The 13,975-nt window shown below is 36.9% G+C and overlaps 1 protein-coding gene across 1 annotated transcript in view; it reads left to right on the top strand.

The window, feature by feature from the left end:
• Positions 1-13,975, top strand: part of CSPP1 (centrosome and spindle pole associated protein 1) — a 135,244-nt gene that overhangs the window by 24,819 nt on the left and 96,450 nt on the right. Inside the window, exons 3-4 of the mRNA XM_006860038.1 lie at positions 5,971-6,074; positions 7,000-7,023. Of these exons, the coding sequence (XP_006860100.1) occupies positions 5,971-6,074; positions 7,000-7,023 (128 nt within the window). The remainder of the gene's footprint in view (positions 1-5,970; positions 6,075-6,999; positions 7,024-13,975) is intronic.

The raw sequence follows: 13,975 nt of genomic DNA, 5'->3' as shown, positions 1-13,975 counted from the left end.
CTAGTCAAGTTGACACAAAGTCTTAATTAGCAAACTTAATAAACCCCTTAACTGTGAGAATGGTATCTGAGTTGTGTGTGGCCATGCAGTGAATTTTTGAACCCAGCAGAGTAGAGAGTGAGTGCTGTTGAAAGGTTGGTTAGAACAAGTTTTTTTTGTTTTAACAGTTGGTCCCTCTGTACAGCCTCTTCCTGTATATTGCATCCGGCTTCCTTAACACCACTGTTGTTGTTGTTAAGTGCCGTTGAGTCGATTCCAACCCATAGCGACCCTGTACGGAGTTTCCGAGGAGCAGCTGGTGAGCTTGAACCGCCGTCCTTGCAGTTCAAATGGCTTTGCAGTCTGGCACATTAACCCATAGTGCCACACCAGGACTCCTTAGCACCATTTGTTGTTATGTGCCGTGGAGTCGGTTCTGACTCATAGCGACCCTGTACAGGGTTTCCAAGGCTGTAAATCTTTACAGGAGCAGAAAGCATCATCTTTCTCCCACAGAACAACTGGTAGTTTTGAACTGCTGACCCTGAGGTTAGCAGCCCGCTTCATAACCACTACGCTCCCAGAGCTCCTTATGCATTGATTAAAGCAGCAAAAATGCCATTATATGCATGCTCACTATGTAGCTTCTGTTAGACAGCACTGGTTTTATCAGATAGTAAATCCCTACAAGTTTCCTTGGCTATCTTGAGTATTTGCCTTCAACTCCAGTCACGGCAACCTTGCCAATAACGACATCACTTAAACTTTCTTTTATGACTGTAAAGATTCTACACTATGACTTATTCTCATATTTAAGCTAAATACACTGAGACAACAAAATTTCAAGTAAAATAAACTGCATCCATATATATTGGACCAAGCAGGTCTTAACATCTAGATTTCACTTTTATAAATTACACAAATACATTGAACATTCTTAAATAATGAATGCTTGCAATATTAATTTGTAAGCCTTAGACAGGAGGATTTACACAGGAATGTGAAAGGATCAATTATTTCTGTTACAAATTGCAACACTTTGCATTTTCTGTTTTGTGACTGTTGTTTAGTCTTCCTGGTTTTGGCTTTGGCTATGAAATCTGTTTGAGCTGAATGAGGCAACATTGGTTATTAAGGCTTATTTCTATGATGAAGCATGATCCTTACATCTGGTGCCATTTCCACAGCTATCTTGAATCTTCAGGCTCTGTTTGGATGACCTTCTTTTCTAAGGTAAAAGCTGAGTGAGAGTAGTCTTTTAAAATCCCAGCGCTGTCTGATGAGTGGGACTTTGCCTCACTGGAATAAAGTCTCGTAAGCTCCATAAAAATGAGGATTTACAGCACATAGGGTAATTGCAACAGGGGCTGATCAGATCAACCTCATGGGAAGGGTGATTACATCATTACATAACTGCTATATTACATCACCACGTAACTGCCAAACCTCTGAGAATCATGATAGCCACGTTGACACATATTATGGGGGGATACAAGTCAGTCTTGACAAATGTTAATTATTGCTGTTATTATGTGCCGGTGAGTTGATTCCAACTCAGAGCAACCCTGTATATTTCAAGGAGTGACTTGTGGGTTTGAACCACTGACCTTGTGGTTAGCCAATCTAGTGCTTATCCTACAGCACTACACCAGGACTCCAAATGTTAGTTTGTATTATAATAACGACAGTAGTAATAATGCCATTGATCAGCATTCCAGGCTACAAGTTTCTCTAGTTTTATGTTTTATGCTCTGAAATCATTATTTTGGAAATCTGCATGCAGGGAGATTATAGATTACCAAAGTAGGATAAAATGATGTTACTTCTACTACTAGAAATTGCATAATATAAAATTTTAAAAGTTTACCATCTGCCATGCTTGTTCTGGAAATTTGGAAGAGAATTATAAAGAAGAACTTTAAAATGCAGAAAAGCTGTAGTGTTTAGACAAAGATAAAAATTGTAGCTAATGTAAAACTTTTGGAAAATAGAGAAACAAAAATTAATGCTATTGTACTAATTTTTAGTTAACACTTTTAATTATAATACATTTTTTAGTGTATGTAGTGTCAAGGTAATCTATTACAAACCAAATCCCAGGCACTCTTCTATTTCTGCTGTTAGGTTTGTTGTAAAGTCAATTGAGTGTTTGGTACTGTTGTTGTTGTGTCATTGAGTCAGTTCCGATTCATGTAAACTCTTTGGAGTTTCCAAGACTGTAAATGTTTATGGGAAAGTTTCATTTTATTTTCTCATGGATTGGCTGGTGGATTTGAACAGTTGACCTTTTGGTTAGCAGTCCCAACACTGTGCTACCAGAGCTCTGTGTCTGTTATACTAATACTTTTGTAAACTCAAGTTTGAGGACAGTGTTCTACCCAGTTGGACACTTTTTTAAACTAAGGCATCTGCTTATGTAAAGGCTTATTATTTTCTGTAATTTGTCTATTTTTATGTAATGCCTGCTCATAATAGTATATTAACAGAAAGAGAAACTAAAGGCTGTGTGGTCACTTAATTTTTTTTTTATAAGACGTGTTCATTATGAGTACTATGTTAAAAGATAAATGATTTTTTAAAATTGCATACTTCAGTTTTCTGCAACCACTGTAGAAACCAAATACTTGAAAATTGTAGTTCTGAAGCATTATGTTAACTTATCTTAGGGGCACAGTTTTACTTTGTGAAGTGACATCATGTAAATGGCCTTAAAATGACACTAGTGCTTTGCTTGACACTAGAACCATCAGAAGATAACTGCTAAATAAGTAAGTCTTGCCATGCTTCATAGCTTGTTACTTAGTTGAGATGCCATTGTTAATACATAGTTTAAAATGAGAAGAATATTTAAATTGTTCTATACAGTTCTTGATTTCATTTCTGTGACCTGACTCTAGTCCCGTAAATTGTTGGTACTAGATGGACAAAAATAGGACTAAAAAGTCCATGTATTCTGTTGACCAAGCCTTAAATAAGTAAAATTGTAAGTAATTCTGAAGGCCTCATAAGCTGTTACTTGTCTGTTACGGCAATTATTACAAATAATCCATAGTAAAAAGCCAATGCTCTTGATAAATAACTTTGAATTTAATTTATAAATGAAAATGGATCACTTTGTCCTTCCTGTTCTTGCACATAAACTGACCAAGCAGAAGTGAAGAGCACCTTGACTGCGTCCTTAGGTGAGAGCTGGAACTCCTTGTTTCCTGAGTGGAAAGCAGAGCTCATGGGGGAGTTGTCATCCTTGCAGCGTTCTTCTGTCTTCTCTTTGACACAATAGAGCCTCCATTGTGACCCTGTGTAACTAGAGATGCCTGCCTTTGTTACTAGTTGTTTTGTTTCCTCTGTCTATGCAATCAGACTACTAACATCTAAAGTGAAATACTAAGAATAGTATAATCTTTTCTCCTCTCTTTCTCTTTCTCAGGCATGCATTTATATATATTAATTCAGTCATTTATTTTGTGAACATACAGATTATGTACCAGGCATTTTAAAGTTGCTTAAACCATAGATCTTGTCTTCATGGATTTTGTAGTGTAGTTTCAAAATGATAGTGAATTCAGAATGTGAGAATAAAAACTGTTTCTCTCTTTAGGCTTTAATTTTGTGACTTTGAAATAAGTTTTAGGTTTCTTTGTGAGGAAAGAGTACCGGGGTGATTTATAATTCTAGGCATAGGTAATGCTTTGGAGTCATTTGGAAGACAGTTGGATACATGAGTGAGAGAAAGTCATTAAGGAATCTCCCTTTATCCTCTGTTATTAAGGATTTAAATAGGCCAGTAGAGTTGATCCAGAGAATTTCTCAGTGCTCTTTATGGATAGGTAGAATCCTAGTGTGGCGCTGTGGGTTAATGCACTGGACTGCAAAGTTGCTTTGAACTGCAAGATTGGCAGTTCAAGCTCACCAGCTGCTCATCAGAAACCATGTATGGAGTCTGTATGGGTTGGAACCGACTTAGCGGCACTTAACAAGAATAAAGGGCAGGTGAACCCTGGTGGCATGGTAATTAACCACTTGGCTATTAACTGAAAAATCGGCAGTTGAAACCTATCAGTTGCTCCAAGGGAGAAAGATGTGACAGTTGACTTCCGTAAAGATTGTTGTTGTTGTTAGGTGCCATCGAGTTGGTACTGACCCATAGTGACGTTATGCACAGCAGAACGAAACACTGCCTGATCCTGGGCCAACCTCACTATTGTTGCCACGCTTGAGTCCATCCATGCTGCCACTTGGCCAAACCATCATGGGCGTCTTCCTCTTTTTCTCTGACCCTCCACCTTACCAAACATGATGTCCTTCTCCAGTGACTGGTCCCTCCTGACAATATGTCCAGAGTAAGAGAGATGAAGTTTGACCATGTTGGCCTCTAAGGAGCCCTCTGGCTGCATTTCTTCCAAAAGGGTTCTATTGGTTCTGAAAACCGTATGGGCAGTTCTGGTCTGCCCTACTGGCTTATTATGAGTCAGAAACAACTCAATGGCAAAGGGTTTGGTGTGTTTTTTTTCATTATGGTGGGAAGTAGTAGAATTTAGAATTCTAGAAAAATCAGTAGACATTCATTTATTCTTAGACTACTTTGGCCTTTTCCCCCTGAAATTTTTCAGTGATGTAATAAAGCAATCATATGTCACATTCATGATAAGTTACCAGCATTTAGTTGCATTGTGAGGAATAGGGTGCAAAAACAGTGACGTTCATGGCGATTCATAAACTGCAGTCAGTTATTGTAGTCTTTTTTGCTTGATCGCTAAAGAAAAATTTTACTTAGAAATGATAGTTTCTTATATTAGCACTGAACAAAAGGAGGAGAGGAACTTAGAAATCTAACGGTAATGCTTATCTGATATCTGTATGTCTTGACATTATACTGTTTAAATGATTTGAAAAGTACGTAATTTGATTTTAACAGCTTTAGCAAGATAGAATGTAGATACCACCCTTCTCCCATCCATGTCAGTGAACTTTTTGTTGTTGTTGTTGTTAAGTGCTGTCGAGTCGGTTTCGACCCATAGCGACCCTGAACAGGGTTTCCGAGGCTGTAAATCTTTACAGGAGCAGATCGCCTCATCTTTCTCCCGCGGAGTAACTGGTAGTTTTGAACTGCTGACTTTGCGGGTCGCAGCCTGATTCGTAACCACTACACTACCAGAGTGGACTTTAGCATACTATATTTACAAGTTAAGTCCCCATTATCATGGTTCAATTTTAGGACATTTTCATCACCCAAAAATGTATTTTGACTTTTGAACTTTAAGGAAACACTACTTAAAATTGAAATTTTCTTCAAAAATTAACATTCATTTGTATTAAATCAAAATTGATAGTTTAATTAAATTGAAAGATTTTTGAAAATTCAGGTCCAAGCCACTCATGGCCCTAATAATTTATCTTCAGAAAAATTTTATAGCAAGGATATTTTTGTTGACTAAAAAGTCTTGTTAATGAATTTCCCCAGACTGAAAAATAGACACATTACTATTTGTTTTTATAACAATTACAGAAAAATTAAATGAAAATAAGGGAATCAGCTTTTCTTGATTTTAATTTTGCTGTACTTAAAAAAAAAAAAAAAGATGAAGAAGAAACAGTGTAGAATCTTTTACCCAAGTGAGGAAGAATTAAATACAATGGGGGTTCAGAAAATTTGTGGAAAAATGGGGTTAAAAGATAAGGAAATTTGATCACAAACCTTTTGAAGCCCTGTCATATACTTAAATACCTGTTTATAAATTAATGAAATACTTCTGGGAGGAAACATGAAAAATGGTAACTGTCTCTGGTTAGGAGAACTGAATGCCTGTGGTCAGTGGGAGGTGGAGATATTTTTCACTGAGTGACTATGCTGTTTACTGAAACATTTTAAATAAAATTGTTCTTATAATCTACATCACTGAGTTCCTTCCCAGTATGCTTTCTCCCAGAAGTAGATCTCTGTGGGACTGGTGTGAAATGAACTAGATTACTTAAAAAGTTGCTTTCTTTTAGGAATTGATTATGGATTAAGCTTGCCACTTGGGGAAGACTATGAACGGAAGAAACATAAACTAAAAGAAGAGTTGCGCCAAGATTATAGGCGCTATCTTACTGAGGTAATGAGTTTTGTTGGTTGGATATTATACTTCAGAATTGATCACCTAGATCTAAATTTGTTTTCTTACGGTATTAGACATATCATTAATTTTTAGGTTTTTATTGGTTCCTTCCTAAGAAGTTACAACTTTTTAGCATTGATTGTTATATTTAAAATTAAGTACCATGCATGGCATATATAAACATACATGTATATGTAGTCCTCGCATGGTGCCATAGGATCAACACTAGACTGCTAATTGCAGGTTGGCAGTTTAAACCAACTAACTGCTCCTCAGGAAACCTATCCAGGGTCACTACGATTGAAGTGACTCAGTGACACTTAACAACAACTTATATATTTACAAACACAAAAATGTCACATATACAGATGGCATAAATGACATTAATAGAGATAACTGGTACTAACACAGGATCACTCTTTGGAGCAAAGTGGTAGGTTCTAATTTCAAATAAGATTGTAAATTCTGATGGTATTTTCTGTAAAGTTATGAATCACCATTCTACTACCTTTCACCCCAAAACCATGAATTAAAATGACAAGTGAAGCTAAATTGCTAAAGTATTTGCTTAATAGTTTAGCCTGTTTTCTTTAGCAGAATTCTCATTTTAAGTATACGTTGTTAAATTATACAAATTAGATATTATATAGGTAAATATTATCTATTACATAGGTAAATTCAAGGATTATTAAAAAACATAATGTATCATTTTTCATTTTATACAATTATAAATAATCAAGATGTTTCTAGTTATCCCAAGATATTCTATAGTTTTTGACTGCTTTAACCTCTTGGTTTCAAATGTGTAAATAGTTTTATTTATTCTGATTTGCACATGGGGGAGAAAGGACTGGTTGAATTTTATCAGTGGTTTGTATTTTTCCCCTCTCTTGATTATTTGTTTTCCCCCTCTTGAATTTAGGGTATCACACAAGCAAAAAGAAAGGTAGGGTTGCCTGCAAAGTGTTGTTCTGTAGTTTTGTTCTAGATCTACTAGCTTGAAAGTTTCTGCGTTTTGCGAGTGCTGCTCTCAAACCAATTAGAAAAACAACTTCATTTGTGAGTTTGAGATTTTCAAATGGGACTATTTCCTATTCTTGCTCTTAGAAAGATGACAGTGTTTATATTATGATTTTCCATATAATACATTCAATCATCCTTGTTGATTTCTGCTTTGCATTTGCTTTAATTGCTTTCTTATGCATTCTTTAAATATTCTGCAGCTTTTGTAAATCCACACCTTTGGCATGCTAGTTTTCTTTTTTAAAATATGCTAATCACATGAAGATTAGTGTGTAATAGAAGATTTCAAGGTATTTTAAGATGCTTTGAGCTGGTTGTTGTCAGAATTTGGATTTCCTGATATTTTTGCATTAAAACCTGTGTAATGAATTGCTTCGAAGACCTCTTTTTTTAAAATCTAAAGCTAATTTGTAAACTTTTTATTGTTATTTGAGTGTTTATAACACAAATTAGTTTTCCATTCAACAATTCATGCATATTTTTTATGGTTTTCTTTTTACTTTTATTATTATTACTGTAACTTTTTAATGGGAATTGGGTGAAGGTTTACAGAGCAATCATCAATTTTACATTCAAGATTTCATATATGTTTGGTTTCATCTTAGTGATTGCAATCCCCTCAATAGAACATCATTTATCCCCCTTCTTCCTATGTTTACTATTTCCGTTTATCCTTTTTCCTAACCTTTTAGAACTTTGTGGATAAATAGTCCTCTTTCATCTCAAGTAGTTGATTTTTTTGTCTGCATACCTGAATGTTATTGTTTCCCTTATAGACCTTTCTATTTTTTTGGCTGCAAACCATAAGGTCGGCAGTTCAAACCCATCAGTTGCTCCTTGGAAACCGTATGCAGGGTTACTATGAGTTGGAACTGACTTGCAGGCACTTGACAACAACAGTTGGCTGAAAATTGAGCCACAGGGATGTGGTTAGTTCCAGATCTGAAGGGTGACTAAGGCTGTAGTCTCAAGGGTTCCACCAGTCTCTATCCAACCAATAAGCCTGATCTTTCTGGTTTTGAGTTTTGTTGCACATTTTTTCCCCACTCCATCTAGGACCTTCTAATGTCCCTTTTAGAGCAGTTGGTAGTGGTAGTTAGGCACTATCTAGTTCTTCTGGTCTCAGTGTGGTGAATATTGATGTTCACGTGACCCTTTAGCCACTGGGCAAGTTGTTTTCATGTGTCTTTGATTTTCATTATTCTTCCTCCTTTCCTCTAGGTAGGATGAGACCGACCAATCATTACATCTTAGATGGCAGCTTACAAGCTTTTTTCAGACCCTTGTGGCTACTCACCGCAGTAGGATATAGCACATTGTCTCGTATACACATTAAAAACATTGGTATGACATTGCTCACAGTACCCACAATGTAGCAGCACTCTTCCTACTTCCTGAGTATATCATTTTTATTCGTCCTTCTTTTCTGTCCCATCTTCTTTCTAAAGTTTATCCCAGAGCACATGCTGCCCTTTGATTTTGAATGATTCCCTACTTAGGTTACTGTTCACCCCATAGAACTAGCTGTTGACCGAAAGTTGAGCCACTGGGATGAGTTCAGTTCCAGTCCTGAAGTGTCCAGGGATCATAGGCTTGTAAGTTCCACCAGTCTCTATCAGACCAGTTAACCTGGTCTTGCAAGAGGTCTCTTTAAAGGGTTAAGTAACACATATATCACTTTGAGAACTTAAGTGTGCCTGGCTAAAGCCAAGGCGTTTTTAGTTGCTTCATAGATGTGCAAAAGCTGGACAATAAAAAAAAAAGGAAGACTGAAAACGAGTTGATGTCTTTGACTTACGGTGTTGTAGAAGGATGTTTGATATTCATGGATTGCCAGCAGAATGAACAAATCTGTCTTGGAAGAAGTACAGCTGGAATGCTTCTTAGAAACAAGGATGGTGAGACTTTGGACATGCCATCAGGATGGACCTCATATTTGGTAAAGTAGCGGGTCAGCATAAAAGAGGAAGACACCGCGTGAGATGAATTGACACAGAGGCTGCAACATGGACTCAAACATAGCAACAGTTGTAAGGATGGTGCAGGACTGGATGGTGTTTCCTTCTCGTACGTGAGGTGGTTATGAGTTGGAACCTAACAAGAGGAAGAAGAAAAAAATAATAAGATAGAACAGATGTAAAACATAAAATCAGATTAGGAAGGACTAAATGTTTTACATGGTGTTTGTGGAGTCCTGGTGTGGTGCTATAGGATAAACACTGGAATATTAGCCACTATATTGGTGGTTCAGGTCCACCAGCCATTCCTTGGAAATCCTATGCAGGGTTGCTGAGTTAGAAGTGACTCAACGGCACTTAACAACAACAATTTGTGTCAGAATGATTAAATGTTTAGTTGCTACCTGAAAGGTCGGAGGTTCAAACCTATGCAATGACTCGATGGGAGAAAGACCTAGTGATTTTCTCCTGTAATGATAGTTGTGCTGTTGAGTTGATTCCTACTCTTAACAACCCTGTATAGGGTTTCTAAGGAGTAGCTGGTGAGTTCTAACTGCTGACCTTGCAGTTCAAACTGACCTTGTGGTCCAGTGCTCTATCCCTCAATGCCATATCAGGACTCCCAATATAAACACTGTTGTTATTGTTAAGTGTTGTCGAGTCAGTTTCGACTCATAGCGACCCTGTTTCCGAGGAACAGATGGTGGGTTTGAACTGCCAAGCATGTAGTTCAAACTGAGTTTGTGGTTCAGTGCTTTATCCTATAGCACTACACCAGGATTCCCATCAAGATTACAGCCTAGAAAACCCTGTGGAGCACTGCTTCTCTGTCACTTGGGATCACTATGAGTGGAAATTGACTTGATGACTCTCAACAACAATAACAATATGTATGATGTTGTACCTCCTTAAAGAACCTGTTCTGCAACAATGAGACACTCATCTTCTTATTTCAGATTGCTGCTATACTTTTTAAATAATCTTGCACTAGTTCTCAATCTATTCTCCACAATACGTTCCTCAGTGATCACATCCTTACTGATACAAGTATTTAAATGTCTCCTCCTGCCTTCAAAATAAAAATTTGAATTATACAGCATAGCACATGAATTTTGTCATTTCCCAGCCTGCCTCCCTGCCCTTCCTTGTACTCTTAAAAATCTAACCTTACTGAAATCATCGTGGTTCCCTGAAGAAACAGGCTTTAGCTCCTTAAAAAATTATCTTCTCTTCCTGTCCCCCTCTCTCTTTTTAATCTGACTAGAAAATCATCACAACTGGACCATTCAGCAACATCATGATAAATTGAGAAAAGTTTGAAGTTGTCAAAGATTGAATTTTGCTGGCATCCATAATAAACTCCCCTGAAAGCAGCAGTCAGGAAATCAGAATACATATTGCATTGGGTAAAGCTGTCATGAAATACCCTTTTAAGATGTTAAAAAGTAAAGATAATCACCCTGAAGAATAAGGTGCTTCTGGCCCAAGCCATGGTATTGTCAGTTACTTCATATATGTGAGAAAGCTGGACAGTGAATCAGGAAGACTAAACAAGAATCGGTGCATTTGAATTATGGTATTGGAGAAAAATATTGAGTAATACCAGACTGCTAGAAGAAAGAACAAATCTGCCTTGGAAGAGGTACAGTCAGGATGCTCCTTAGTTAGAAGCGAGGTGGTGAGACTTTATATAGTTATCAGTCCCTGGAGAAGGACATCATGTTTGGTAGAGTAGATTAGTAAAAAAGGGAAGAACCTCACTGAGATGGAATGACACAGTACCTGCAACCGTGGTCTTAAACATAGCAACAATGGTGTGGCTGGTGAAGGACTAAGTGTTAGTTCATTCTGTTGTATATAGGGTTGCTGAGAGTTGGAACCAACTTGACCGCACCTAACCACAACAACAAAAGTTAACTTGGAAGTCATCAATTCTGAAGAAATTCTTAATCTGACTCCACTGATTTAGGTTAAGTTCATGCTTTCCCCATCTAACCCTGCTATACACTGGGCTTAACACTGTCTTATATCAGGAACTACTAAATTTGTTTAGTTGAGTTGTCTTATTATTATTCATGGCAGGAATGTAGTTGGCACTCAGTTAAAGTTTGCTGAGTTAATGAATGTCCTTTTTAAAACATATTTTTGTACTCCTACTTTCATCCCAAAGTCCGTTTTCATTCCTTCATTATGCTGGTGGGATCCATAGAATGAATCATTTTTATGAAAGAGAAGATCATGGAGCATTAGCCTTAAAACTTAAAGTGACATGAAGGGTTTTAGTGTGTGTGTTGGGTTATAAGAATGTAGTTACATGCAGTAAAGGAACTAAGAATTATCAGGAACATTTGTAATGCAGCAAATACTTAGGAAAAACTTTAATATTGAGTCTTTCTCATACTTCTGAAATTTTTATAACATTTAGAAAGTCTTAATTTTTCTTATATAGTAAGATCCATTAAAATTGCTGCAAGTCCTATATTTAGGATAATAGGGCAGAAACTTCAGTAGATCAAGGAAAGAGATACTCTTCAGATGAGAAGAAGGAAGTAGAAAGGAAATTGACATGGGGGGAGGGGAATTGCAATGTCTTCCTTAAGCCCTGGAATGTATATGGTTTCCATCTTCTTTACCTTCTGGATCTCTTATGGTTTCCAAATTTATGGATTGCATGGATACCTACATTAAAAGAGCTATTAAATCAAATAACTCCTGTCTTCTCTCTAGTTTTTATAGTAAATGACATGTTGTTAAGTGCTGTCCAGTTGTTTCTGGCTCCTAGCGACCTTGTGTATGGTTTGCGAGGAGTAGCTGGTGAGCTTCAACTTCCAACCTCGTGGTTTACACCGCTTTTCAGTCCTGTGCATTAATTCACAGTGCCATGCCAGGACTCCAAATAATATGTAATCCATGTTAAAACACAGGAAACATATGACATATATACTCAGACACAAAAATAAATTTTAAATTAAATCATTAAATTTATATATCCAGTCCAGACCTCTCTCCTGAGTTTCAAGCTTTTCTTTCTGGCTGCATACTTGACATCTTTACTTGGTAATCTAATATGCAGCTTTAGTTGGGCATGTCCTAAGGGACTTCCTGATTTCTATTCTTCTCACTCCCATCCCATAGAAACCAACACTACCTATAACCTGTTATCTTTTAAAATTATTGCCATAGCAGTTTTCACCTCTTAACATACAAATTTTATTGATTATGTTTATTGTTATATTCACTTTCCCGCTGCTGGAAGGTAAGCTTTATGAAGGCCGGGCTCTTTGTCTCTTTCCTTTAGTGATGAGTTCCAAGTATACTGAACAGTTGGGACACATGACAAGTACTCAAAAATATTTATTGAGGATTGAGCAAATGGTTAAAATTAAGCTTTTCAAAACAACTCACTGTGTTTTTATTATTTTCATTGAACATTTCAAAAATTTTTGAACTGTGTTAGTGGTGGGGGAATTGTGCAATGAAGGAGTGAAGACGTAGCCTCTCTGGTTTTACAGGGTTAGAAGTATCAAAATATGTCTAGTGCTACAAAATGGTTCGGTTGATATTGTACTTCTTGTGTTTAGGAGAGACTTAGGAATCTAGTCATATCATTTTTTTTTTTTTCTCATTGGTAAATGAATTTAGAGTTCCATACATCAACAAAAATAGGGGAAAAACTGTTCCATACATAAAGGTATTTGTGAGGAAGTTTAAATAAGTTCGTTTTATTTATTTAGCTTTGACATATAACTTGATGTGTACATTCTGATTTAGTGAATTTTATTAATCACTTAGTTTTATTTAGTCACTGTACTTCCATAAGATTTTGAATATAAGTCTGTTACTGTCTTTGTGTGTTGTTGTTCGTTTTTGACTCATAGCAACCTTGTATAGGGTTTCCGAGGAGTGGGTGGTGAGTTTGAACCACTGACCTTGTAGTTCAAACTGACCTTGAGGTGGAATGCTTATCCTGTGACACCACACTAGGACTCCAAGTCTATTATAGCAATTAGTATGTAGCATTGTAGTTACTTGAATTGTAAATCTCTTGACTATAGGGAAACTTGTGCTTAGCTTTGTCTGTTTTCCACCTAAAATAGCACTCTGAAAATATTAGGTGGTCAGTACTTGCTTATTTGTGGCTGTGGTGGTAAGAGTGGTAGAAGTATCACCGTCCACCAGAGGTACCAGGTTTGATTCTTGGCTGGTGACCTCAAGTGCCACCACCACCCATCTGACAGCAGAGGCTTCTGTGTTTCTATGATGCCGAACAGGCTTTAACAGAACTTCAGCAGTAGACTAAGACAGAGTAGGAAGAAAGGCCTGGTGATCTACTTCTGAGAAATCAGACACAGTGTGGCCCTGTTGTGCATAGGGTTGCCGTGAGTCAAGTGCTGACTTGCTGGTAGCTGACAACAGCAATTTCTGATTTAATGAATAAACAAATAGAAGACATGGAGCTAACAAGCATTAATTGATTTGATTCTAGTAGTCTTACTAATGTTGGATGGCATTATTCCTGTTTTACAAGTATGACTAAGGAACTCTGGTAGCATAGTAGTTAGAAATCGGGCTGGTAACCTCAAAGCCGGCAGTTCAAAACTACCAGCTGTTCCGCAGGAGAAAGATGAGGCTTTCTGCTCCTATAAAGATTTACAGCCTTAGAAACCCTGTGCAGGGTCACTATGAGTCAGAAGTGACTCCACGGTACTTAACAAGTATGACTACTAAGTAGCAGTGCCAGACAGTTGGAAATTGTGTTTATTTTAGTTCATTTTATTACTAATTCTTTGTTTGCTGTACAGTGTTCAAGAGATTTTAACTTCTTTATCTTACTTGATCTTTATGCCAAGTATTTGTATTTTTTTTCTTAAAAGTTTTTATTGTGATTTGAGTGGTAGTTTACAGGGCAGATCATCA

Source organism: Chrysochloris asiatica, unplaced genomic scaffold (assembly GCF_000296735.1).
Source record: "Chrysochloris asiatica unplaced genomic scaffold, ChrAsi1.0 scaffold00036, whole genome shotgun sequence".
Taxonomy (NCBI): domain Eukaryota; kingdom Metazoa; phylum Chordata; class Mammalia; order Afrosoricida; family Chrysochloridae; genus Chrysochloris; species Chrysochloris asiatica.
The sequence above is the reverse complement of the archived record's forward strand: the minus strand, read 5'-3'. Positions and strand labels throughout refer to the sequence as shown.